Source organism: Crinia signifera, chromosome 7 (assembly GCF_055691185.1).
Source record: "Crinia signifera chromosome 7, ASM5569118v1, whole genome shotgun sequence".
Classification (NCBI taxonomy): Eukaryota; Metazoa; Chordata; class Amphibia; order Anura; family Myobatrachidae; genus Crinia; species Crinia signifera.
Window position 1 is genome coordinate 59,817,763 of NC_139223.1, and position 27,215 is coordinate 59,844,977.

Sequence of the window (27,215 nt, forward strand, 5' to 3'; positions counted from 1 at the left end):
TTCTAGAGCTTGTAATATGTCTGTTACTGATATTCCCCCTTCCATCTTGGTGAGGGTATACGTTTCTCCTTTTGATGATAAATGTGGAATGGATCTGGATTTGCTTTTTGCGGCATAGATAAATAAAAAAAAACTCTGTGATTTAACCTTACATTTCCCAATAAGTGCACCTGCTGCTTGTATCAAAAAAAGTGGGGGTAGGATTGTTTCTGGCATTGTACCTTGGTGGCTGGTTCCCCATTACATATTTGGTAGGATTGCAGTCTCCTACACCCCTTCTGGGACCAGGTGATATCTATTTGGAAGTCCATAGTGGGTGGTAAGATCTCCTCATATCCCTCTTTTTAGCTTCTTAAGCTATACCCTGACCTTCTGCCAACCTCAAAAAAGTCTTTATAGTGGGACGAAAGACATGATACCTGTTCACTGGCATTTTATTTCCACACCCACAATCATGGAATGGTTTGCCAGAATTGATCTATATATGTGTCTATTGAAAATCTCTGCCCTGATTCCGGGGGTTTGGGGGGTTGTTTCTGGGGGGTGGTGTCTTTTCTTATTTTTTTTCTTTGCTTTGTAGTTATCTTATGTATGTAAGTACTTCTACTTCTCTAACTACTTCATGCACTATGTCTTTTGTTACATATTCTGTTATACTGTATTTGTAAATGTTGCATTTGTTTATGAAATCAGTAAACATACATTGCAAAAAAAAAAAGGTGGGGGGGGGGGGTAGATTTGCAACCCCACCCAAATATACATCAAATGTTGAGAGCGTTTATTTATAAATGGGCGTAATCTGAAAAATATTATACAGTACTTCCATTAGATCTCCAAATCTGAAAATACCCATAATCTCCATAGCAATGATTGACCACTTTCTACAGTCCTGTCTCATGAAACCTAATTGCACTACCTTGTCTGCAATCTCTTTTGGCCTTCACCCCTCAATAATAAAAGGTTTTCTATTTTTGTCCCAATATTATTCTCCTTTGACTTCTATTCATGTTTGATGTAATCCCTGAAAGTTAGGGGCCGTGTGCCTTGCGGCTCTGTTTTGCACAGTTGAAAAGCCTTGTGTACCAGGGATACTGCACATGTAACTTGTACCTGGAATTTGAACTTTGGAGCACAGAAATGCACTTAATGGTAAAGCAACACACTTGTCCTTGCTACGTAGCCAAGAAACCTTTCTAGACCAGCCAATAAAGACGTCACTTATCTGCCGAACACTATTGTTATACACTATATCTCGTCTTCTTATCAGCGCATTTTAAAGAACTATTCCTATTATGCCATTTTTAAGCAAAAATACTATTAGGCGACTGGATGCTGCAGGAGGAGGCCTCCGTTTCTCTTTTTCTTTTTATTTCTATTACCTGTTGCTAGTGGCAGCAAATGATGTACATAAGCATAACATAGGCTATTGATCTGAGCAATGTAATTGTACAGTTTGGGGATATTATCTTGATGGAATTGTGAGCTTATAAGAGTTGTGTGTGTACCTCAGCCTTGGCCTACCTTTGGCTCTCCAGCTGTTGTCAAACTACACATCCCAGTATGCTTTGCCAAGGTTTGAACATTCTTTAACCCCTTGAGTGGTGGGTTTTGCTGGGGCAGGACAAACCTACCAGGGCAGGTTTGTTCTGCCCCAGCAAAACCCACCACAGATCTTAGGAGTCCCCCCTCACCTTTGCTGCCCGGCGGCTCGGGAGGACTTGGGTGCCTGAACTCCCAAGTGCTCCCGAGCCTCCCCAAACATCCCCGAGCCTGCCACTAATGTCACTGCTGTAAAGCGGCAGGGGTCAGGGGAGCTCTGGCGTACGATCGCCAGAGCAGAGGTGTTGTGGGGTGTGATGGGGGGGCTCTAGAGGTGGTGCGCCACTAGTGCACACCAGGACACCACGGGTGTGGTATATGGTCCCGACAGTCGGGATACCGACTGGCCAGACTCAGACAGCGGGGCGAGCGCAACAAATCGCTATGCTCGCCATGCTATACTCGCCACCTATTCTGTTCTCCCTCTATGGGGGTCGTGGACTCCCACGAGGGAGAATAGCCGGTGGCCATCGGGACCCCGAGTGTCGGGGTTTTGACTGTTGGGATCCCGACGTCGGGGTAATGACTGTCGGGAAACTGTCCGGCACCCGACACCACTGGCGCGCACCTATTCCATATAAGTGGTATGCCTGGAAAAGTTTCCGGGACAGCCCGCTGCGGCAGCGCAGCTGAACTCGGAAAATTTCCGGGCATACCACCAAAGGGGTTAACCGCAAAACTGTAGCAAGGCATGCTGGAACTTGTGGTTTCACAAAAGCTGGTGAGACGGAAAGAAGTGGCCGGAAATAGTCGAGCTGCAGCCGTGAGCTCGGCAATTCCTGGCCGTTCTCAGCAGAACAAGCCCGACTTCTTGTAAAGTCGGGCTAGTTCTGCAAGATCCCCTGCTCAATGCTGTCGAGGAATAGGGCCCGGCGGCCATCTCCCCCTACGGGAGATGCTCACCAGTGATTGAATAGCCCCCTTAGTCCCATGCATGAGATGTCTGGTACCTTTATGGCCAACTTGAGTCCAATGGTGCATCTGTCCCTCTGTGTATATGAATTTGTGTATAATAAATATATTTATGTATAATGTTGGTGATTTTTAATTCAAAATATATGTATTATAAACTTTTTGTTTTGCAGCCATGACAGGAAGTGTCATACAGCATTTTGCAGAACATTGCATGTAAAAGCATTTAATCCTGATCTGGGAAGTTTTATTTACCCGTATCAACATATGCAAATGTTGTATGACAACCCATATAACCTGTTTTCTCATATCTTTGTTTTTAGTACTACATCAGACACCTTTTTAGGTGCTTCTATTTTTCTAGTATATAGGAACATTGGGACGGATTTATTAACCCTTTGACTGCGAAGTGAATTTGTAAAAACAAGTGTGAAAATTGCGAAAGCAACCATTTGTATTCACATAATGACCTGTAAGGTTTACCATATTTAGGAAATTAATCTTTAAAAAAAAAAAAAAAATTGTATTTGAATTTATATAACAAATGTGAGCGACGTTGGAATTTTTAGAAGATATTTTATATATCCCTTACAGAGATGTTGGCAATCAAAGGGTTAAGGCTGGTAAAGTGATAAGGTGGAAGGTGAGAACACACCAGCCAATCAACTCCTAACTGTCCTTTTTAAATGACAGCTGATTGGCTGGTGCATTATCATCTTCCACTTTATCACTGCTTTATCGCCAATCTACCAGGCTTTAATACATCTGTTCCATTGTGTGCAAATCTGATCACTGCAGCGGATGTATTTTTTTTTTTTTTTAAAGCCCACTGTCGGCTTCTCATATCTTCCGCAGTGCCCGAATTTGCTAGCTGCAATGCACTTCCAAAACTGTTGCAACACACCTGCATTTTAGTAATAATATTTATCAGGGCAAGACAATCAAGTGTGTATGTGTGTGTGTGGTTTTATTAAATTCTATATTTAATATTTTTCAAACATGCCAGGACTTGGTATGTAAACGAGCAACTTGTGTTTGGCTGCTTTGTGTTCTACCTGTTAAATGTTGAATTCAAATGCTATTCCTGCCAGTCATATTTGTAGCAGGCAACTTTTGAATCCAGCTCTCCGCTTGCTCTACCGCTGCAATGAGTAAGCAATGCTTGACAAATTTGGAATTAATTGTGAAATTCAACCAGATACTGGGACTCCTTTACTAATATCCCCAATCTGCTCCGAAATAGCACGTAGCATGTATATTCATTCCTCTCAATGATCGCAAGTTAGATCATGAAAACAAACCTATAAGTTGTTAGATGGAACTTTACTCCTTAAATCCTAATTACAACATTAGGTAATGAGCGCTAATGGTCTGCTCTTTCACAGGACAATAGTATTCTATGTGCTATATTCTTTGTTGGGGGCTATAAAACCTTTTCCAGGGGGTCATTTGAGGTGCAGATGTAATAGAATATTGTCCTTGGTCTGGGCAGGGGATAAGCTGTGCTGCCTGATAAATAGAAATGCGTAGTGCAAAGTCGGCAGATGTCACCAAACTACCGGCTCAAATGCCACTGGGAGGGCATAGGATTCAATCATCCAGCCTCTTGGACCGGGAGATGGCAGATCACCTACTGGGGGCCCCATTCTGCCCCACGAGAACCTGTGCTGAAAGGCAGAGAAGCAACTGATTTCCTCATATACAAAAGTCTCTTTAGTGTCTCTTGCAATTCTTTACTCCCTGTAACACTTGGACTGTGGGAGGCAGATTGGAAATTCCACACAGCTAGACGTGCAAGTTTAGGCTGCCTGGTGCCGTGGGTTTTGGCAGGGGTACATCCTAGTTGGAGAAGGCTCACATGCAAAGGGGAGGACTGCCATGCAGGCAGGAGGGCCAGGTATTGACACCTGGCAGTGCAATGAAAGAAAGGAACAGCACCGCTTATTGTTGAAAGTTGGCACATGAAAGAAATGGGATTAAATGAACTTCCTTTATTAAGCCCAATGGCAATTTAACAAAATGAACATACACACAGTCACACTGCATCAGGCACATACATAATGTATCACTTACCACAAACTAATGACATGTTTCGGGTACCACATGCATGGCCTCGGGCTTAATAAAGGTGGTTCATGTAACTGTTGTGGGATGTGCCACGTTTTCTACAAACAAATGGTTCTGCCTGTTACTTCTGCTGTATCCCCTGTTGCTGGAGGTTGTGTAGTCTCTCCACTCTGACTGACCTGGGCACATACCTTGTATCTGCTTTGTCTTCTTGCCAGTTGACACATGGGCAGCTCTTAATGATGTGGTCTCTTGTCATGGGAATTTTATTTATTTATTACCAGTTTCTTATAAAGCGCACACATATTCCACAGCACTTCATAGAGAATAGTTAAACATTCACATCAGTCCCTGCCCCAGTGGAGCTTACAATCTATATTTCCTACCACATGTACACACACACACACACACACACACACACACACACAGACATTCTAGGTTTAATTTATTTGTTAGGAGCCAATAAACCTTTAAGTGTGTATTTGGATTGTGGGAGGAAAGTGGAGTACCCAGAGGAAACCCACGCAAGTACGGGGAGAATCTACAAACTCTGCACAGTTGGGACCATGGTGGGAATAGATCCCATGATCTCAGTGCTGGGAGGCAGTAATGCTAACCATCCGTGCTGCCCCACAGGTATGATGCAGAGGTACTGCTGCTGGCTTATCCCAATTCCTCTGTCTTTTTGGTTTATAGATTTTACCATAAATTATACCATGGTACAGAAGCTCCACATATGCCTACAAGATCTTGCTGGCCTTGTATGGTCACTGATAAAACTGTAATTGGACGGGTCATGTTTAGGAGATATAAGGTATATTACGCTATTTACGCAAGATAATGGCGTACTGCTTGGGAGATGAATCAAACCTTTCAAAGAGACAAAGTGGAGAGTGCAACCAATCAGCTTCTAGAGGTTATTTTATAGACTGCTAGATAAATGATCGGTACAAGCTGATTGGCTGCTCCAGTTGATCTCTCTCAAAGTTTTGCTGCGTGCTCCCAGTTTCAAGCTGTGCAAGGATATGCTTTGAGCAGGCCTCCATTGAGTTTGATGAGTGGAGTCCTGCTCAGGCACCACATCACAGTATACCTTCTGTCGAGTGTTGCTCAGCAGACCACTTACAAATGTGTGTGTGCATATTTATAAGGTCTCACAATTTTCTTTATTCCATTTATGTTTTTCACCTATGCATGCACTGGGTTGTCCTACGGTTTTATGCACATCCTGGAACCTGACTGTGGTGTTTTTTTTTCTTTTCTTTTTTTTTTTTAAGGCTGCACTAACACAGGGGCATGAGGAGGCAATAGAATGCATTTTCCTGCAGGCATCAGCCCCAGAGGGGGCAATGCTAACTACTTCATTGCTCCAGGTTCTGCTGTATGTAAGAGCAGGAATAAGCATTGGTGAGGATGTGCATCTAGGTGCTCCTTGGTGTTTGGAGTGCATTTAGGGTGTAATGGGTTGTTCGTAGTGAATGAAAGGGGAATGGATGTGTGTCTGGGTACTGCTGGGGTTGTGGAAGTGAATTTGATCTAAAGGGGTCTCCTTGTAGTGCTGCTTCAGGCTGGGCTGTTTGTAGTGAATGCTAGTAAACCTCTGAACATTATGGATGTCTCAATCTGGATTCCTCAGTGCGACCAAAAAGAGGGCTGGGTGGTGCGTCATCAAAGGGGATGAGGCTTTGTGGGAATGGCCACTCCTCATGTTTTCCGGCACTGTGGGGGCATGCCCAGCACTACGAGGACTGCTGGCCATACCACCTTTCCCATTAATAGATGCTGTGTGCATTCGCACAGCATCTATTCACCACTGCTCAGCTAAACAGCAGTGAATGACAGGGGGGCAACAACAGCTATCTCCATTGTGAGCTCCTAGAATGTACATACACCACTGCACCCACACATATGTGCTATTTATTTATAGAGCCAAAGTTTAGGAGCCTTTTGGTCGGTAGGCAGAATATGGAATTTGTATAAGGTGATAAATAGAACTATATACTGTTACCCATCATGATAAACCATCGATCACTTGTTGTATCAGCTGTTATGTGCCATTCCCCATTGAAAAAAAGACTTTACTTAGAATTAATTAGATTAATGGAGATTGCTGTTTATTTTGTGGTATTGCTTATTAGCATCCTCATATAAATTATTTATATAATTTTTCCACTTGATTTTTTTATTTTTTATATTTGATATCTGTTTAATATGTTTTCAGAATGTTATGGACCAGTTCAACCCCGGACTAAGGAACCTTGTTAACTTAGGAAAAAATTATGAAAAAGCAGTTTCTGGTAAGTGTTCTACCATTATAACTGATCACAGTTTTATTATCAGGTTAAATACTTCTGATATGATTAACCACTGAGATACTGTAGCTGGATATTAACATAGAATTTCACAGCTGATAAGAATCACTTGGCCCATCTAGTCAGCTCCTTTTTTTAAACCTGTTACCTCAAACCATATTTGATCCTTATTTATTTGTAAGGATATCCATATGCCTGTCCCAAGCATGTTTACATTGCTCTAATGTATTTACCTCTACCACCTCTGATGGGAGGTAATTTGAAGTAATTTTTCCTCAAATTTCCCCTGAATCTTCCTCCCTCCAGCTTCAGTGCATGTCCTCTTGTTCTGCTGCTTCTCTTCCTGTGAAGAATGTTTCCCACCTGTACCTTGTTAAAATTTGAATATATTTGATATATTTGAAGATGTCCCCCCTTTCCCTTCTCTGCTCTAAACTATACATATTAAGATCTTTTAGTCTTTCCTGGTACGTTTTGTGATGTAGGCCATGCACCATTTTATTTGCCCTTCTGTACAGTCTCTAATGTATTTATATCCTTCTGGAGATATGGCCTCCAGAACTGAACACTGTACCCTAGATGAGGTTGTACCAATGACCTATACAGTGGCATTATTACTTCTTTCTTTCTACTGCTGATTCCTCTCCCTATGCAACAAAGTATCTGACTTGTCTTCTTCATTGCTTTGTTACATTGCCTACCTGCCTTTAAGTCCCCTGAAATAGTGACACCTCTCTTTCTCAGTAGTTTCCATTATACAGTAATGCTGGCTACTTGTGTAGTCCCCTTGCGGGGCTCGCTTCGCTCGCCACGCTATCTAAGATCAACTCCATGCCAACATGGATAGTGGGGGTATGAACGCCATGCTGGCTCCATGAAACTACACAAGTACCGTATTGCCATTTATACTATATTTAATTAGTCTTTGCATTTTTGAGACCCAAGTGCATGATATATGAATGGTGTATGAACAACATTTATGTAGTTTATATGTTATACTATAACCCGGCTTTGCATTAAAACTTGGAAGACGTTTTTTTTTGTCAAGAGTCAAATGATTCTTCATCTGTATGAAACACTGGGGCAGATGTATGATTGGTATGGGGGAGAAGGGGTATCCGTGCACGTTATGTACACTGATACCGCTTCTCCCCCATGTATTAAGGAGCCAGTGTGCTGTAAAGGACAGGAGCGCTATGCGCGAGCGTCTCGAGTGTGCGCGCACTGGCGATAGCCGACCGCTGCAAAGATGGAGCCTGATCCATCTGTATGAAGTAGTAATAATGGAGAAGTGGCCCATGCCAACCAATCAGATGCTCTGTATAATTTTATAGATGTTACGTCCGTACTTATTGGTTGACATGGGCCCACTACTCCTCTGGCTCACTTCTCCCTTATCACTGTTTCATACATCTACCCCACAGTAAGTCACCATGTTCAGTCTTTTTAGTATGTGATTGGAGGCCCCTGTTACACTGCTTGCAGGAAGACAGTAGTGTCGCATGAAGGTTATATATAAGCTTTGTGGCATTTCAGTAACACTGGGTGGTAATCATTAGCAGGTGGAAATCTTACATGACCCAGCGTCTTTGTAGTGTGCTGTGCTCGCACTTTGTAGCTCCGCAAACAGGGCCTCGGCTAGCGTTGGAAAGATATAGACAGACCTATATGCATAGGAAGCAAGAGGTGAAAATGTAAATGGGGGAAAAAAGAAACATTCCTGATTGTTTACATAGGAGCTTTGCATCTGTGTAACTGCCTTTCTGTTGTGCATGGAGTGGTGGATACAGGCAGTGAGGGTCACTTGTTACTGTAATAACCACAATTTAAGGAGCACATGGATGCATGGTGCCTTCGCCATAATGTGCACTCAGAATGACCGATTTATTGCAGCCATTCAACAGCGGGAGATCAAGGGGTGATATTTATTTATTTTTTAGCGCACACGGTGTGACAGAACATACCAGGTGTAGCCGGGTAAAGCAGCAAAATCTGACTAAACTACTGGGCACATTTTACCTCACCAACCCTAGGCGCTGTGAGCTGAGATGTGCCTTCCCACGGTTAATTGCCCTGGGATGGAGCAACAATGGAATTGTTCCAGTGGGTGCCATCTAGTGGTGGCCACAGGGAAAATGGTTGACTTCCCTCATATACCTCGTCTATCTTCCTTAGGCCATGGCTCAGCATGGCTATCCTATTGTTCTCAGCTCCAATACAATACATAGAACAATAGAGTAGGTGATTAGCAGAGTAATCCAATTACTCACTTAATCCTATTATAGAGATAGATGACAGTGGCTCTATCTGTATGTCTATTGGTTTTAGGGTTTTTTTTTTTCTTTTTTTGTATAACCCTAGATCAGGCATTCCCAACCACGGTCCTCAAGGCACACCAACAGTGCCGTTTTTAGTGATATCCAGGCTTCAGCACAGATGGTTTCATCAGAATTTCTCAGATACTAATTAAGTCACCTGTGCTCAAGCCTGGATATCTACAAAACCTGCACTGTTGGTGTGCCTTGAGGACCGTGGTTGGGAATGCCTGCCCTAGATAATGTTTTTTTTTTTTTTTTTTTAAAGGCAGGACAATATCCCTATACATTTTAAAAAGATCGGGAAAATAAATAAATACCGGAGTGGTGGAGCTTTCAGACGGCGGGACTCAGCAGCGGCAGCAGATGACTGAAACACTGGACGGCCCTCTGATTGGCTGAGGCCGCCCCTCTGATTGGCTGAGACCGTTGAGAGAGAGAGAGAGCTCTCTCAGCCAATCAGAGGGCCGTCCAGTGTTTCAAAGTCACTGCTGCTGCTGACAAGTCCCGCTGCTGACAAGCTCCGGTCCCGCCTACACAGCCCCACACCACCCCTCTTCCAGCACCCAATGGCATGCGACATCGGGTGCTGCACTGGGCACCACTTGATGCGATCAGATGCGATGGGACATTCTGATTGCATAAGTGTATGGGCAGCATTACAGATATTGCATTAGCAGATCTGGACTTATATACAGTAGTTACAGTTTTCTCCAGACATATGTTTCAGGTCTTTCAAATCTAGAATGATAAGTGTGAAATGCTACATATACTGTGCCAGGACGCCTGTACATAACCCCACCACCCATTCTGCAATACACATCTCTGAAATGCACATTGGCCATACTTTGGTAGTGTCTGCCTGATACAATTGGGTAAGGGTCATAGGGTCGACACTAAAAGTGGACAGTCAATAAGTCCACCTCTATTGATCGACAGGCCATAGGGTGACACATGTAAAAGGTCAACATGAGTTTTTAAAATTTTTGGTGTCTGCGTCAAAATAGGTTGACATGGATACCATATAAGTGTAGCTTGACCCACTCGCCATACTTCGGGTGCGGTGGCTCTATATCCACTTGGATGGTAAAGTATGGGAAAACACTTCTTTGGAAAAAAAACGTGAAAATCATGTTGACCTTTTGACCATGTTGATCTAAGGTATGTCGACCTGCCGCCCATATAATTGTGTGCTATAAATACACGTTAATGTAAGTGTGTGGCAGGGCTCGGTGTGGAAGCAGTATACTCCCTGACTTGCATATCGCAGCTCTGTGTATTCTGAGACATCTTATTTTGCATATTTTTGTTTATTTCCCGTGCGCTGTTGGACATTGTGCTGAGTGACAGAATGTCGTTCTCCGACATACTGTATAAACCCAGGAAGTGTCAGTGTATAGACCACACTAATTGCTACCTTTACACAGGCAGTAACGCCACCTACAAGCCTTGTTCACGCTTCTGCTTTTCAGGTGTTATTGGGAGGCTTAAAAGAAGGATGAATGTTTTATGTTATGAGCTTGTTCCCACCATTGTGTTTTCAAAATGTTACCTCTGTTTATAAGTTTTACAATGTTTTTTGTTTTCCGTCGGACTTTCAACACAGAGATTGCGCCATTTTATTGCTACAAATGTGTCCTCATACATCTTTGCTGCAGTCACACCAAACTGCTCCTCTTGGCCCACCAGGTCATGTGAGAATCTTCTAGCGTCGAGCAGCTTTTGTGTTTTTTGTTTTTTTTTCCTCGAAAATGCGCTTTAATCACAATGCAGTTCGACTAGAACGCACAAGGAGACTGTGCAGAATATCGACACCTGTACATCTGTGTGTGTTGTTTCTTACTCCGTATTACACTTCCTTTCAAGCATCTGAGTGATATCACTCAAATTATTGAGAAAAGTAGGTAGGGATAGATGGACACACCAAAGCACTACCAATAAATATATAAACAACATAAATAAACACAATCACATTGACTCCCCTTATTATTGGTTGTAGATAGTAGATCAATCTCCAAGGTGTTTCCTGTGATTGATGTAAATCCAGCCTCCTCATAAAGATGGTGGTATGAAAAAGAAGGGAATATGCACAATGGTGTAGTTTGTCTGCAACAGCAATTCAAACATCTTTAGGAACATTTCTAGGGTGTAATTGAAGGACTCTTCTTCCAATATGTTAATGTAGGTGTATCATACTCACAGCTGTGAGTGATAATCGGTGCCCATAAAGGTATCTTTACATCAATAAAGGATTGCACCCCAACTCAAGGGAAAATGGATGGTGCACTGTACATACAGGTCTCTTTTAGTGTTGAACACTAAAAGAGACTTGTATGGTACAGTGCACCATCCATTTTAACTCCATTCACCTTAAATGTGGATATAGCATACCCAAACTCAATGCAATCATTGTTGGTAGGCTCCCATAAAGGTATCTTTTAATTACACATCAGGGATTTTCATTAGCTCAAAAAAGTTTTAATGGAAGATGACTCCCAACATACAAAATAAGGATAAAAACATAGATAAATAAAAGTAAGCCCTACATCACTTTGTTACCGAGGGGTGGTGACCCATCTACAGATGGCTCTATACTAATTCATTCTAGACCCAGAATGGGGTAACAAGGGTTTGGGGTGCAGTGCCTCTGGTGTAACTGGATGGCTCTTAGTTGGCACACTATTGCATTCTATTTAACAGTTTTCTCTTACTAATCTTTTCACTAACACTATTTCATATTTTAATTACATTCATTACTTTTGCATCTGGCTTCTTAACACTAACATTTATTAACACTTTTCTCACTGGTGTGCTGCTCTGGGCTTTCTGAATTTTCTGGATTTTTTGTTGGGGTGCCACACCTAGATATAGCAATAAGGGCCCCCAATACTCAGATAAGCCTGCTGAAAAGCTTGGGGCTTATCCATGTATTTACAAATACATGTAACCAAGAGATCTGTATTCTATTCTCATGTAGTATTTAAATCTGGATACTGGTGTCATTGTGCTGGAGGAAACCAAGTGTTTTTTCTATATCTTTGTGTGTGGCTGAGTCCCTGAATTTGTACATGAATTGAATAGAGCAGCAGCAGCAGCTGTTATCCAATACAAGTTCACTATAGCTCCATGTACAGACAGTCACACACAATGGGGTATATTCAATGCCTATCAGGTGAGCTATGATGGTGTGCAGTGCCTATTGCTCACTGTCATAGCCCATCCCAGTATTTATTTATTTACAGTTTCTTATATAGCAGATTCCGTTGCGCTTTACAATAGTAGACAGTGATAAAACAAACTGGGTAACAACAGACAGACTTGGAGGTAGGAGAGCCCTGCTGCAAGCTTACAATCTATAGGGATATAGGGGGGAAACACAAGGACAGGCACCAGTAATAGCATAGCAGTACCACCAAGTTACAAGTCCAGAAGGGAAGCTATATAATACATAAGTGCCTCAGAGGGTTATGCATGTAGAACTTAAATATGATAGGTTTGCCTGAAGAGGTGTGTTTTCAGGGAACACTTGAATGAGTGGAGAGTCTTATTGTGCGTGGAAGGGCATTCCATAGGATGGGAGCAGCCCGATTAAAGTCCTGTAATAGTGAATGGGAGCTAGTGATCCGTACAGAAGAGAGACGCAAATCTTGTGCAGAGCGGAGTGGTCGAGATGGGAGATATTTTGTGATAAGTAGAGAGATATATGCTGGTGCAGCATGGTTAATAGCTTTATATGCGAGTAGAAGTGTTTTATATTGAATACGGTAAGATACAGGCAACCAATGGAGGGACTGGCAGAGCGGATCAGCAGACGATGAGCGTCTAGCCAGGAAGATCAGCCTATATCAGTATTCAACTGACCCCCTGCACTCGCCGTTTCCACTGCTATTTGTAAAAAGCGAGGAAAAAACGGTGCATGCTGTCATCAAAACGGCGAGGCTTGTGGCTATATGCAGTGGGTGCACTGCATTAGCTGCAAACCTCACCGTTCATGGGGATTCCCCCAGAACATAGAATAGGGCGAGTAGCCGGCGAAGGGGTTAAGCGGCGAGGATGGCTTGTTTTCGCCTATCCTCTCCGAAAACAAGCCATCCTCGCCATGAAAACCCTCTTGCCGGTCGCATTGAATACACCCCAATATACAATTGTAATATATCCCATTAATCAGCCAATCAACGTTGTGATGTGGATGCATTTTTGGCAGGAAAAAAAAAAGATGACCAACATTGGCGGAGCTGCGCAAGACCTGGGCGCTCACTTACACCAGGCATCTGGTGCTTGCTGAGGCTAGATGTAGGAGGATGCAGCCATATAAATGTTTATTGTATTGTATTATATGTTTATATTGTATTTTTGGTACTTGTGTGATGAATTGGGAACTTGTTAGAATGCTGCACGATCTGCTCACTAAACTCCTTCATCCAACCTGGGGCAGCCTTTGAAACAGACCCGGTTTACACCGTAGCTCCAGTGTTAGCTGTTCTCCCAGTGTTGGGGATGGCATCCTCTCCAAGCGCTGGTGGTCCTGCTCTTCCTATGCTCTAAACAGTGGGGAAAGAGGGAGGGGACTGCACACCATATTTTTAAACATAATGAGAGGTGCTACCAAGTTTAAGGCTTCTAGTACCATACAGGAAAAAAGAACAATACTGATGCACACCCTAGGTGCTAAGAACACTGATAATAAAAATAATTTTGATAAACTCGTCCAGGTGAACTTCATTAGATGGGTCCCTAACATTTCTAATACTAACACATTATATAAATGTATCCAGGCCTTACCTTTAAATAGAGCCCATATTAACATGCAGTCAGCAATGTAGGAACCTGTGCTAATTAAAACACCTGAGGGTAGATGTGCCAGTGCCAGAATCAAGGAGCCAGGTGCATACACACTGTACAATTTTTTGGGCCAATGTGGTTGAAAGACATTTCCATTGAACCCAGTGTATTGGACAAAAGATATTGACAAAAGATATTGACGACAGACGAAAGAGTTTATAGGCTCTTTTTGAAAGATTTCCAAATTGAGCTGCATGCACAGTTGACGAATAATCTTGATGAACAACTGGCGGGTATGCGCATCATCATTCGTCGTTCGTCTGTCGTCAATATCTTTCGTCAACATCTTTCGTCCAGTACACTGGGTTCAATGGAAATATCTTTCAATCAAATTGGTCAAAAAAATTGTACAGTGTGTATGCACCTTTTACCTTCAAGTCTACAATATATACACAAATATTGGGGAAAGAGGGGGGGGACTGGACTGCACACCATATTTTTAAACCTAATGAGAGGTGCTACCAAGTTAAGGCTTCTAGTACCATACAGGAAAAAAGAACAATACTGATGCACACTGTCTAGGTGCTAAGAACACTGATAGTAAAAATTATTTTGATAAACTTTTACAATTAACATGGAGTATAATTGAAGTTCTTTTATACTTCATGTTAATTGTAAGAGTTTATCAAAATTAGAGTGTTCATCAGTATTGTTCTTATGCTCTAAACCAGCGGTTCTCAAACTGTGGGTCCCGACCACCTCAGCATGGGGTCACGGCGCCATGTTGCTGACCATCAGATTAATGTGTCTGTGGAGGGTGGACAGTGGATAACTCCTTAAGTAAACACCCTCTGCTTCCCTCTTCCACCCCCCTTTTCCATCCCCTTATTACCCACTGCCTCCCTGTCACAAAAGCGGTGACTTCACTTCACTAACCACAATTCTGGCGGCCATTCTGTCATAACTTGCTGGGGTCCTGTAATAATTTTTATGGTCTGATGGGGTCCCAGAGCAAAATAGTTTGAGAACCCCTGCTCGAAACAGTGCCTGATGGTGTAAACGGTAAATGCATCTGTAGAGCATATGAATAACAGCTTACTATAGGTAGAAGTGTGATTTTGTTTTTTTACCACCTGTACAGAGAGTAGTTGGAAAATAAAGACCACAAGGGCCCTTAGACTTTCTGCTAACTGGTTCTAGTTAGAAAATAATGATTTTTGTATTCTTATTCCACACTTATTATATACTGTAGCTGTAATGTGTTACAGCTGTATACTTAGTGTGGAATGTTCTTCATGATCATCAGTCCTTGCCTAAGTGCAGCTTGGCTCTACCACAAGGCGATGGGCCAGCCAGTATGCATGTAGTCAGTGCAGGAAGCGTCTTGTGCTGGATATAGTGCGGTTACCCAATTGCCGACACACAAATATAAACCTCTGATCCTTGTCTTGGATCGCCTGGTACTGCCTGTCCCAAGTCTACATGATTTATGTATTGATTATATTTTGAAGGTTATGTATGCAAAATTTCTCATGTTCCCCCCCCCCCCCCTTTTCCCCTTTCCTTGACCAATCTTGCTCGCACGTGCTGCTTCCTCCCATCATTCACAAGACGTCCCAACTACAAAGAAAGGCACAGGACACAGAATTGTCTCTAATTTTTTTTTGCAATAAAATCTCAAAATGATTTTCGTGACATGCTTTACATTGTCTTTGTTGTAGCCATTAGAAGTCATTCCTATGTGCAGTACTTAATTAGCTTGAGTCTAATTAAAAGTTATCCTAAATTATTGATACCATCCTATGCTCCTCAGATAGAGGAAGTGGGGTGAAATTTGATGTGCCGTATCGGATACCTCAGCCGTTTAGGTGTACAGTGCTGCCTGCCAGAACTTTCTAAAATAACTCTGCTCGGAGCCTTATACTGTCTGTGCTGTGTGAAGGGTTACCTTACTGAAAGTGTTTTGGTGTATGCACGTTTGGAATAATAGTACATGCCTCTGAAATACCTGAAACCTACAGATAGCATTATAGTGAGGTATGGTGCCAGTTGGTTTTAGGCTTTGTCTGAGATTCCAGGGTTACAGTGGATGTGGCCTTATCTGCAGTTCTGTATACTGGCTCCAAGTATAGAATCAGGAGCCAAGTAAGCAAATGTAGGAGCCGGTGTTTGAACAGTTTGATATAAGCAGTGGTAGAGTAAGACTACCAATGGATCAGCCAAGGACCCTTCATATATGTGGGTATGGGTAATAGGGACAACTCAATTAAGGTTGACACTAAGTTGAAGGCTTAGGTAGACACCTGAAATAGTTAGACAATGGGAAGATCGTCAGTCAAAAGGTCGACACGAGGTTTTTCATGGGTTTTTTTTTTTGTCCCGATTGTCAACATGGACTCCATCCAAGTTTACCATGTAACCTCGCATGGCAGGCTGCGCTCGCCATGCTTTGGGCACGATGCCTCACTGCACTCTGCACATTATTACGTTCTCCCATCCCGCCCTAGTGGATGGTAGGGCATGAAATAGCGCCTGTCGGCTGGGAATAAAATGTGACAATGTCTTTTCGACCTTTTGATTGTCGATCTAATGCTTGTGTCAACCTTCCAACCCTGTTGACCTTCAGTGGTCTACCCAATGTATTAAGTCGATCTAGTGACCGTTTCCCATGTATGTATTGTATGCAGTCCCAGCCAAGCCTACTGAGACTCAATAAATCTATATAGCAGCAGGTGCAATCTTCAGGCTCCGATGCCGAGCGAGGCGCAGAGGGTGGCCATTGTGTCAAGGAAGGCCTGCTAATACCCAGAGAAACATCCACTTAGTTCTTCACCCACTTAAAATATTTAGCGTTCTTGATGTGACACAGCTCTGCCCCTCTGTGTCCATAGATTATAATCTAATAAGTGGAAATCCATTTTTAAGATGTTTGGTTTTTCTTAGTTTAATTTAGATTTAAATGGTAAAGTCTGCCGAGAGCAGTGGTAAGAAAGCGGGACACGTGGCATGAACTATGGCGGGTGAAGCGAGCGGTGCACGTGCTCAGGTGTCGATGCTGACACAAAAAACCTCATTTTGACCTTATCATGAATCCACTTTTCAACATTTTACTTGTGTCGATATTTTGTCAATGTGGACCATGTATGTGCAGGTCAGCTTTTTGTGTCATTCAGATGACTGTGGATCTAGGCAATGTCTGAGCTATACCACACCCAAAGGTTACATAGATTGCAGCAGACTTGTGATGTCCTCCCTTGTTTACAAAGTCTGCTGCCGCCTTTTCCTAGCTTCTGTGAACTAGCTTGGTGACTGGGATTAGTGTCCAGCACTGATCATATGCACACGAAGGGCCGGAGTCGGATAGATCTCTGCGCATGGGCACAAGCGATGAGTTTTTTTACATACAGCGCATAAGTCAAATTTACGTATTTTAGAGTAAATTTATCGCAACTAAGCCGGATCTGTCTTTCTGTGAAATCTGGCGTTTAGGAGCAGGTACAGGGCAGTGACCATGAGACACCTGTAACAGCACTGACTTGTTGGTGGGACATATAGGGAAGGGAAATCGGTTTCTGATTTCTCTATTGCACCTACCATGGTTCTGGTGCTAGCGCAGGCTGTTTTATATATTCTTTGGGGGGAGCAATTTAGTGAAGCCGCAATTGAATTGGTCTGTTGAACCCTATTATTTAGAACGCACAAAACACAATGAAGTCTCCCCTTTATGTCATATAGTGTACTCCAGTCTTTTACAAGAGGACTTTATTTGGCACTGTCTCTTTTGGCAACCAAATAATCGGCACTAATTGCATACCCCCCCCCCATTTGTGTTTTTCTTTCTTCTTTTAACTCTAATCAAATGTTTAACATGAGAATACCTGTACATTACACACCTAATAAATAGTGATCATATCCTTCATAACACCTTGTAGTGCTGTATGTAGGCTTTGGGAATTGTGTATACCTAGCAACAGGAAAACTACTGCTCTTGTCGCTGATATTCTGATTCACCTTGAATGCTCAAAGATGTTTGGAGTAAAAGTAATGATGTTGAAATGTGCATACTCGTATATATTGGATATATTTCCAGTAAAATTGTTGCCATTTACATAAATGCTTCTAGTAACCTCTAGGAGCTTGGGATAACATGGGTCCCTTTCACCCGTGGTCCCCAAAATTGACATTTACTGAACCATAAAGGTAAAACACACTGTTCAGCATTAACTTGGCATGCACTGCAGCTGTTCTCCACTGCAATACTGATGGCTATAGCTCTACTTACATAAGACAGTGTCCCGATTATACATGCTGCCATGTGAGTTGCTGGAATATCATTGGCCTGCCCCTGTTATGCATCAACCAACCAACCAACCAATCAATAGACAAAGGGGATGATTCTGCGAAGATCGCAGAGTGGCCGACCATCAAATGATTTCTCCTTTTTATTTATAGGTAGTATTATTTGCTTGTGCCCAAGACATAGGATTTACACTGCAACATTCAAATAAAATGTTTTTGTTTCACTTCATGTGCAGATGAATTGCTGTTTTTAATGAATGTACTTTTTACTTCCAGCCATGGTGCAAGCCGGGAAAGCCTATTACGATGGGGTAGCCAAGGTCGGGGAAATGACAACAGTCTCTCCAGTTTCAAAGGAGCTTGGTAAGTTATGCATAAAACTTTCCCTTGTATGCGTCAGGCTTGATATAAAAATATCATTGGTCAGTAAGAAAACATTACCTCTAGGACAAGTGGATGCATGTGTTGACTGTAGTCAATGGTCCGGGTTTTAAAGAGTTCATGGTTGCCAGTTTAACTATAGAGCGCTTTCACCGAGCATTCCAGCTGAAGGTGTGGCTTGGAGCAAACAGACCAGAGTACACATTCAGAAACTGTATATCACTGTTTGCATGGTTGCTTTGGTCAGACTTACGGAGAAGGATATCTGAGACAGGGAAAAATATGTTCCAAGGTTAAATATACTCAGATACAAGTTATCGAGTGTATACAAGCTTTTATATGATAGTGCTCATTTTTGTAGGTTGGCAGAGCTGAAGATATGTAAATAACCATCATTTTATATTTCCTACCGACAGCGGTGGCTGTGTGACTGTCACTGCAGAGATTTTCTTTCAGTTTATCTATTTTGTTTTACAGTTACAGAATTTCAAGACCCAGGGGGATATTCAATCTGGGTCACGAATGTCAGGCTGACCCGACAGCTATGACCCTGTCCTCTTCTCGGCCGGCTTGACTGGTAATCCGTAGGCGGGACTCAATGTCCCACCTGCCAAATGGCGAAAAGGGGGCGTGACCATGAGATACGGCCGTGGATCATTCAGCTGCAGCCGGGAGCTCGACAATCCACTACCTTTCTCGGCAGAACGGGCTCGACTGCTTCTAAAGTCAGGCCTGGTCTGCCGAGATCCCTGTTCAATGCTGTTGGTAAAGACTGCATTGAATAGGGTCCTGCCACTATTTCCCCTGTCGGGAATAGCGGCGGGAGATTGAATATCCCCTTAAGTCTCCTCTAAATTACTGCTCCATGACCAAAATTGAACTTATACGGTCCACTTCCATAATTACTCCAGATTCCTGGAGGTTGACTTCAGACCTGTGTCTGTGTCTGTGAAGAGTGTTGATTTCTCCAAAACATTATTGCACCCTCTTTGCAAGTTTGCGAGACCCAAAATGTTTGCTCTAGAACAGGCATGTCCAACGTTGGCCCTCCAGATGTTGTGAAACTACACACCCCAGCATGCTTTGCCACAGTTTTGCTATTAGAGAATGCTAAAACTATTGAAAAGCATGCTGGGATGTGTAGTTTCAAAACATCTGGAGGGCCAACGTTGGACATACCTGCTCTACAACATGTATTATCTTGCAAGCGCATTCATTGGCCGATAGATAGCGAGAAACCCTGGTGGTCCATTAATTCATCCCATGAGCTGAATTACCCGATGTGACAATAAGAATACATTATGTGCTACTAAACATACACATACATCTAGCCTCCTCGCGCTTTAAACATCACTTCTAGATGCATCATGCTGTAGTGTGACTCGGTAGCACCTAGCGCATTTGCATGCATCTCTTTCCATTAAATTGAATCTTATTCGCAAAACAAGGCTTATAGGATGCACAAGCGGCTCTTGCTGATTAAAATTGCTTGTGTGTCCTCTATGCATCATTTTTACAAATCTTCAAAAGTTTCAGCATGTATGTCTAACCACTTAAAGCCATAAACACAAGTAGGGCATTCCATTCTTGTCCCTTTGAAATGATTAGTAGCTCTGTTATAGAGAGTGATGTGAAGCTGAAGGGAAGCACCCCAATGTTGGCTATAAGGAAGTTACTTTCAGGCAAAGGGAAGTATACTGGATCCTGATTGTCTTTCTGTAGTAACAGTTAGTGACAGCAGGACTGTGGAGACAATATGTTTCCTATTGTTTGTGAACCAGGCATTGTATAACCAGGAAGGCTATTCTCTCTGATTACACTCCCCTGTACTGATATGGTTGTGTCTATATCCTCTCATGTAAATGTTGTGTCTGACGGGACATACTGTACCATATGAGCCGAGAGGGCAGGGGGAGGCTAAAAGTAGGCACGATGAAACACAAAGCTGTTCCCTCGCAGGCTTCCTTTGCTTCGGGCACGGTGTACCCTTGCAGGCTCTCTTTGCTTCAGGTTTATATCCCCCTCTAGGTATACGTGGACCCAGTGGATGATGAAAAAGGTCCTCCTGGCAAAGGGGATGTACAGTAGGTGCTACCCTGCCTGCCACAGAGTATGTTCCGCCAGTCACATGGTCAGAACTACATTTACAAGATCGGAACGAGCCACAACTGTACTGATAAGGATGGTAGCCTACTTCTGTATCTGCTTTATGTGTTACTTCTGTCCCGTTTTTTGGGCCCTATTTATTTATGCACTTCATTTCTTATATTTATACATATATTTGTACATAAGCATGCAGGTGTTTTACGTAGTTGAGTGATTTTATTTACATTTAAAAAAAAAAATTGTTACTGTGAAAGTTGCACAAAAACTTGCACCCAATATTGCAGGCGGGAGGTGTGGGATGGTGGAGGCTGGCCGTTCCCATGGAAATCGCCCGGTGACCTGGGTGCCGGAGGCGGGTAGCTGACATCATCGGATGCCTTACGAATACTTCCTTACGAATGCCCACACACATCTTAGGTTACCTCAGAGTAACCTTAGATGTGCGTGTGCCTTCCCCATCATTAGATGGTCAGCAACCATCGAATTATGTGGGTGTTCCACCACAGCCTGCAATGGATGTTTATGTAAAAACATCCATTTGCAGCCCATGTGAGCATACGCGGTGTGCGAGGTGAGGGCGTGTGTATCAGCATTCGCAAGGCAGGTTCTGGTGGACTCGCAAGGCTGCGAATTCACAGCCTTGTTAATCAACCAGAATATCCACCAGAGTGAGCACCAATAGTGCTGCTGATATCCAATTGCACAGTATCAGAAATGAGGCGTAATGCACTCACTGTGAGTGACTTGTTATAGACTTGTTATGGAAGTGTCACGGCCATCAGTGAAAGCAGTAGCATACAAAATATGAAATTTAGCAGCGCCCAGCAATATAGATAGCCACTGCCCAGTCTGAGTGAAATCCCAGCCTGCGCAAGCCTGCGAATTGTATCACAAGGCTTGCAAAAATCAGCTGGATCGGCGATTCCCTGCAAATCCATTCATATGACGCTCACCATCTAATGATTTTTCCACTGTGTGCAATCTGAGCGTAGCCCTGGAGTTACACGGTGGGTATGATAGGAGCAGTCGGATCATGGGCCGAAGCAGACCTCACACACCCTACCTAAAAATGCTTGGGCACACCTGCATTTTCCTTGACGCTCCCAGAAAATGGCCATCCCAAGCACAGGCCATTAAATGCTCCATTTCTGTGTGTTCGTTCAACAAAATCAATGTATTCATTGTATTAAAGGGATTTTATATTGTTTGAGACTGTTTTAGTTGAAGCCTCTGTGCCAGATCTCCTCAGCATAAGGGAGTCTGGGAGTACTGAAGGGAAATGAAAATGGTTTCTGCTGACCTATGGCACTCACTATTTGTTTTCTATGGGGATATGTCTTTGCAGCATCAGTGTGCAAAAATATGCAACTGTTGCAGCCACAGGAATTTGTATTAAAGACATCTCAGAGCTGCCACTTGTATACAAAGACGCATCCATAGGATGATCATCAGTCAACAGTCATCCTTCTGAGTAACAGACGTAAGACCCAGCGCTAAGGGATAGCGCAAGCATTTTAGTTGTCCCTCCCCATTTACATCCCACATACTGTTACTACCAATCACTCTATTCAAATGAATCCTTCCTACAATTTCTGTCCCAGCACATGCACAGTGGTAACAAATTGCTGTATTGTAAATAATATCGACAATAGGAGGTAATTCAATTGCATATCTTCCGTCACATAAGTCTGTGTGGTATACAGTCGATTGGGATGCAAGCTGCAAAAGCTATGGGAGCCCAAAGTATTGGGCTTGACTACAAAAATTGCTAAACCCGACTAAAGTACTGGGCGCAATTCAAAATATGGCGTTTGTGCAAACAAATGGGACATTTTTGACATGATGTCAGCATTGCCGTTGACAGAAGCAATTGAATTGCTGCTGGCAAGTGCACAAGACAGGTGTGTGGGGCAGGCAGGTGAGAACAATTAAATTGCCCATTTTGAATTAGGCCCTTAAGTTAAATCTTTTTTGGTGTATTATCTGGGCGCCCAATTTTTTTCATCTCATGCCACTACTTAAGGCATGCAATGCAATGCGATGCGATTTTTCATTGTAAAGACCCGATTTTTCATTGTATAGTCACCAATGGGTGATTTCATACCCCCACTGTCCAACTGCGCATGGAGTTGATTTTATATAGTGTGGCGAGCACAGCGAGCCACGAGCCCGAAGCGTGGCGAACGGACGCGGATTACTTTACATGTATTCTGTGTCCCCTCGCGGGGCTCGCCACGCTTCGGGCTCGGTGGCTCGCTGCGCTCGCCACACTATATGAAGTCAACTCCGTGTGTAGTTGGATAGTGGGGGTATGAAATCACCCATGGGTGACTATACAATTAAAAATCGGGTCTTTACAATGAAAAATCGCATTGCATGAATTGTATGCCACTATATTGCATGCGATGCGATACAATGAAAAAATCGGGCGCCCAGATATTATACAAGTACCTCTTTTTTTGTTTTTTCAATGTGAAAATTAATTTTCTAGCTGTCCATACTTATATTGTAGGGTTAAATACACCATAGATGTGTGGTTGCCGTGAAACCTTTGTACTATTTTGAAATACTGTGGCCTCAGTCATTCAGAGCGTGGACAAGGATCCCATTTAATGCCTGTTTGTCTGGAAAAGCTGCGAGTCAGGAGGACGCAGTAGAAGGATTACGAGAAGCTTTGCATGGTCATTCTTTTCTTTACCACTAACTTTGCATTAACAAAAATGTATTTATTTTACAAAATAAGAATTGTGCTAATTTTTTCTGGGTTTCTCTTGTTTATTTCTTGAATCACAGTGAAAACTATTTTTTTTTAAAATATATTTATATATTTATTTTCTCAAATGTAGTGTACAGCTTTATTTGTATTTTTATTTTAAGAATTAAAAGTGTAGACTTACATGAGGTGGATCATCTATCAATGTTGTTGCAGGAGAAGAACACTAGTAGCTACAGTATACCTGTATTTTTAATTGGTTTTGGTTTTCATTGAGTTTTGGAGAAGAGATGTTCGATGTCCCAAAATAGCACAGACAAAAGGATAATAGCTGGCTACCATACAAGGAGGAGCTGTATGAATCCAGCATGTTATCAGTCATGGGTATGTAAATTGCCCATAGATGACGGAGGAATATCCATTTATATGGACATTACTAAAAAATGTGTCTAGGTCAACAACAATTGGTCGACACAAGCAAAAAGTGGATACAGATAATGTTGACACATGAAAAAATTGTAATCCACATGGATGGTTCATGGTAGGAAAAAGGTAAAAAAATGCTACCACCCTCAAAAAAAACACCTGAAACCACCAAGCGTACCTCTGACCCCACTCCCCATGAGTGCCTCTGCCTCCTACCTCCCATGTTTACTATCCTCTCCCCTCCCTGATATACATCCTGCCTTGCCAGGTATACCTCTGGCCCCTCCCTGTGCATGCGTCTGCCTCCTACCTCCTGCTATGTACCTATCATCACCCCTCCCCATATGTACCTCTGCTTCCTGCCTGACTAAGCATTGCCCCCACCCCCATGAGTGCCTAACTGTAAATCTCCCTCTGGCATATTTCCTACTGTGCCTCTGTCCCATCCCAAGGCTGGTGGCTGCTTATCAAAAGGGAGTCGAGCAGTGACCATTTTAGCGAAGCAAGTAAAAGAAAAAACGGTACTTGTGTAGTTTCACGGCGCCAGCATGGCTGAGTCCCCTTGCGGGGCTCGCCACGCTATCTAAAATCAACTCCATGCCAATGTGGATAGTGGGGGTATGAACTATGCAAATTGGCGCCGTGAAACTACACAAGAACCGAAAAAACTTCTTAGCTTGGGGACAATCTATCATTCATGTGTGGCTGGTGTTAACTAGTTTCTTTTTGTGGAGCTCTTCAATTTAAAATTTTAATATTCCATCTTAGTGTAAATTCTAAATTGTTCCCAGGCAAAGCTGAGATGGGTTGTGTGTTTGTATGTATGTATGTGTATATGTATATATAAAAGACAACAAAATTCCTAGAATTGCGCTACGATTGAGTGGTCGCCAATAACACTTAGCTCCCTACTAACTGAGCTTCCACAAACCAAATACTACCCCAATAGTGTTAGGCACCCTAAGGTTAGTTAGATGGTTATTCCTGTCTTTCCTTGATTCAAATGAACCATACATATAATTTCATACATAAAATATTTATTAAAACATAATTTGGTACTTATGTAGTATCTGGGCGCCCGATTTTTTGATTGTATGCCTTAAGTTAAGGCATACAATCAGATGCGATGCGGCATCGCATCGCATGCGACCATCGCATGCGATGCGATGACCCGATTTTTCCATAGGAATCAATGTTAAAATGGACTGAGTCCATTTTAACATGGAATTCAATGGGAAAAAGGGGTCCTTTTCATACCCCTACTATCCAAGTGGGCATGGAGTTGGATATAAACCTGTGGCGAGCGTAGCGAGCCACCGGTATTCTGTGTCCCCTCGCGGGGCACGCTACGCTCGCCACGCTTCGGGCTCGGTGGCTCGCTACGCTCGCCACAGGTTTATATCCAACTCCATGCCCACTTGGATAGTAGGGGTATGAAAAGGACCCCTTTTTCCCATTGACTTCCATGTTAAAATGGACTCAGTCCATTTTAACATTGATTCCTATGGAAAAATCGGGTCATCGCATCGCATCCGATGGTCGCATGCGATGCGATGCGATGTGCCCGATCCGACCCGATTTCTAAATCGGGCACCCAGATACTACATAAGTACCCATAATTTTCTTAAAACAGGTCCTTCAAATCTTTTTCTTGTCATAGAAGTACATTCATTGGTTTACGGACGAAATCAAGTACTTGATTTCGTCCGTAATCCAATGAATGTACTTCTATGACAAGAAAAAGATTTGAAGGACCTGTTTTAAGAAAATTATGTTTTAATAAATATTTTATGTATGGTTCATTTGAATCAAGGAAAGACAGGAATAACCATCTAACTAACCTTAGGGCGCCTAACACTATTGGGGGTAGTATATATGTATATATGTGTATATAAATAAATTAATGTCCGGAAATAGCACTCAACTGATATGCAGCAAAAGAAAAAATACTGAACCTGTGAGGTTTGTCCCCAACATTTCGGTCCAATAGCAAGGACCTTGGTCGCAGGATGGACAACTTAACACAAGACCGGCACCCGGGAAATCGGACGCCATATAGCCACCAAACCACACTATCCAGGGAACAGTTTCACACATTGCCGGTAATATATACAACCCATGGCAAGGTAAAGTGAATCTCTTCTTTGAGGCTGCTCTGCATACTTCTGGGAACATTTACTTCTATAATAGTTTTTGGAGCTTGATCCGGAATATAAAAACAAGCCCCTTTTGTACAGTGTAGTCTTTCAGTCAGTGCCCCTGAGTGTTCATGGCTACAAGTGGATGAATAAATGACTCGGCCCCTTCGGTTTGCTCCAGCTGCAGTCCTGCATGGATTCCCTTATTGCATCGGTGATCAGTTCCACTTTCCTCCTGCAGAAATGTAATTCTCTAATTGAGCAGAAGATGAGTTCTCGGGGACAAAACCGGTATCTCTGGTGCGAGGAGCCAAGATATGTGAGGTGTAGTCTGCCAGGATTGTAAATAAACGACTGTAATTCAAAGCATGGGCTGACGGACTGGTGCAAGTATTGCAAATAGTTTGGATTGTTTGTAACTTTAACATGCACGTCGTGCCCACAGACAATGGAGAAAGCCATTTTGTGACATGAGCTTATTGCTGAGGAATGTCGCCTTACCAATTCATTGGGAGGAACTAGAATATTAATAGTAATAGCTTATTGATATGTTGGTTCAGCTCACAATATGGCTACCTCCGCTATGCGTAAGTAAGGTGTGGATTTCAGAGGTCATTGTTTAAAAAATGCTATTCAGTTGTGCCGCAGATGTTAGCAGCTGCTACGATGTCTGGATTTACATATGATGGCATTTGTCTGTATTTTCCAATGAGCCCTTTTCTACTGACTTGTGAAGTAAATGAGCGGGTGGAGTATCCAATTGTAGGTAATTCATGGGCATTTTTTTCAATCGAATGTCATGACACCAATGAAAATTATTTTGTGTACTTGCGTTATTCAAAATAAACATAATGAGTCCGATTCAGGGTTGGCTGGAAGGCAAAAAAACCCGGTACTTGTGTATTCTCACAGCGCCCACGATGTACATCTTAGTACATTGCATACATTGCATGCAATGCGATCCAATTTTTCATTGTACAAGCACCCTGATGGGTGCTTTCTATGTTAAATGCACCCCCATTGTCAACGCCACCCCCACTATCAACGCCAACCCGAAGCGTGGCGAGTGGCGGCGGTACGCGTCCTCCGACCTTTTCATACCCCCACTATCCACGTCGGCGTGGAGTTGATTTTAGATAGTGTAGCGAGCGCAGTGAGCCACCGA

The 27,215-nt window shown here is 42.8% G+C and overlaps 1 protein-coding gene across 2 annotated transcripts in view; it reads left to right on the forward strand.

Annotated features, from left to right (window-relative positions):
- The window catches only part of BAIAP2L1 (BAR/IMD domain containing adaptor protein 2 like 1), a 109,533-nt gene that overhangs the window by 22,489 nt on the left and 59,829 nt on the right, over window positions 1-27,215 (forward strand). For both annotated transcript variants that reach the window (XM_083153166.1, XM_083153165.1), the window contains exons 2-3: window positions 6,800-6,875; window positions 18,563-18,649. In XM_083153166.1, coding sequence (XP_083009292.1) covers window positions 6,800-6,875; window positions 18,563-18,649 — 163 coding nt within the window. The remainder of the gene's footprint in view (window positions 1-6,799; window positions 6,876-18,562; window positions 18,650-27,215) is intronic.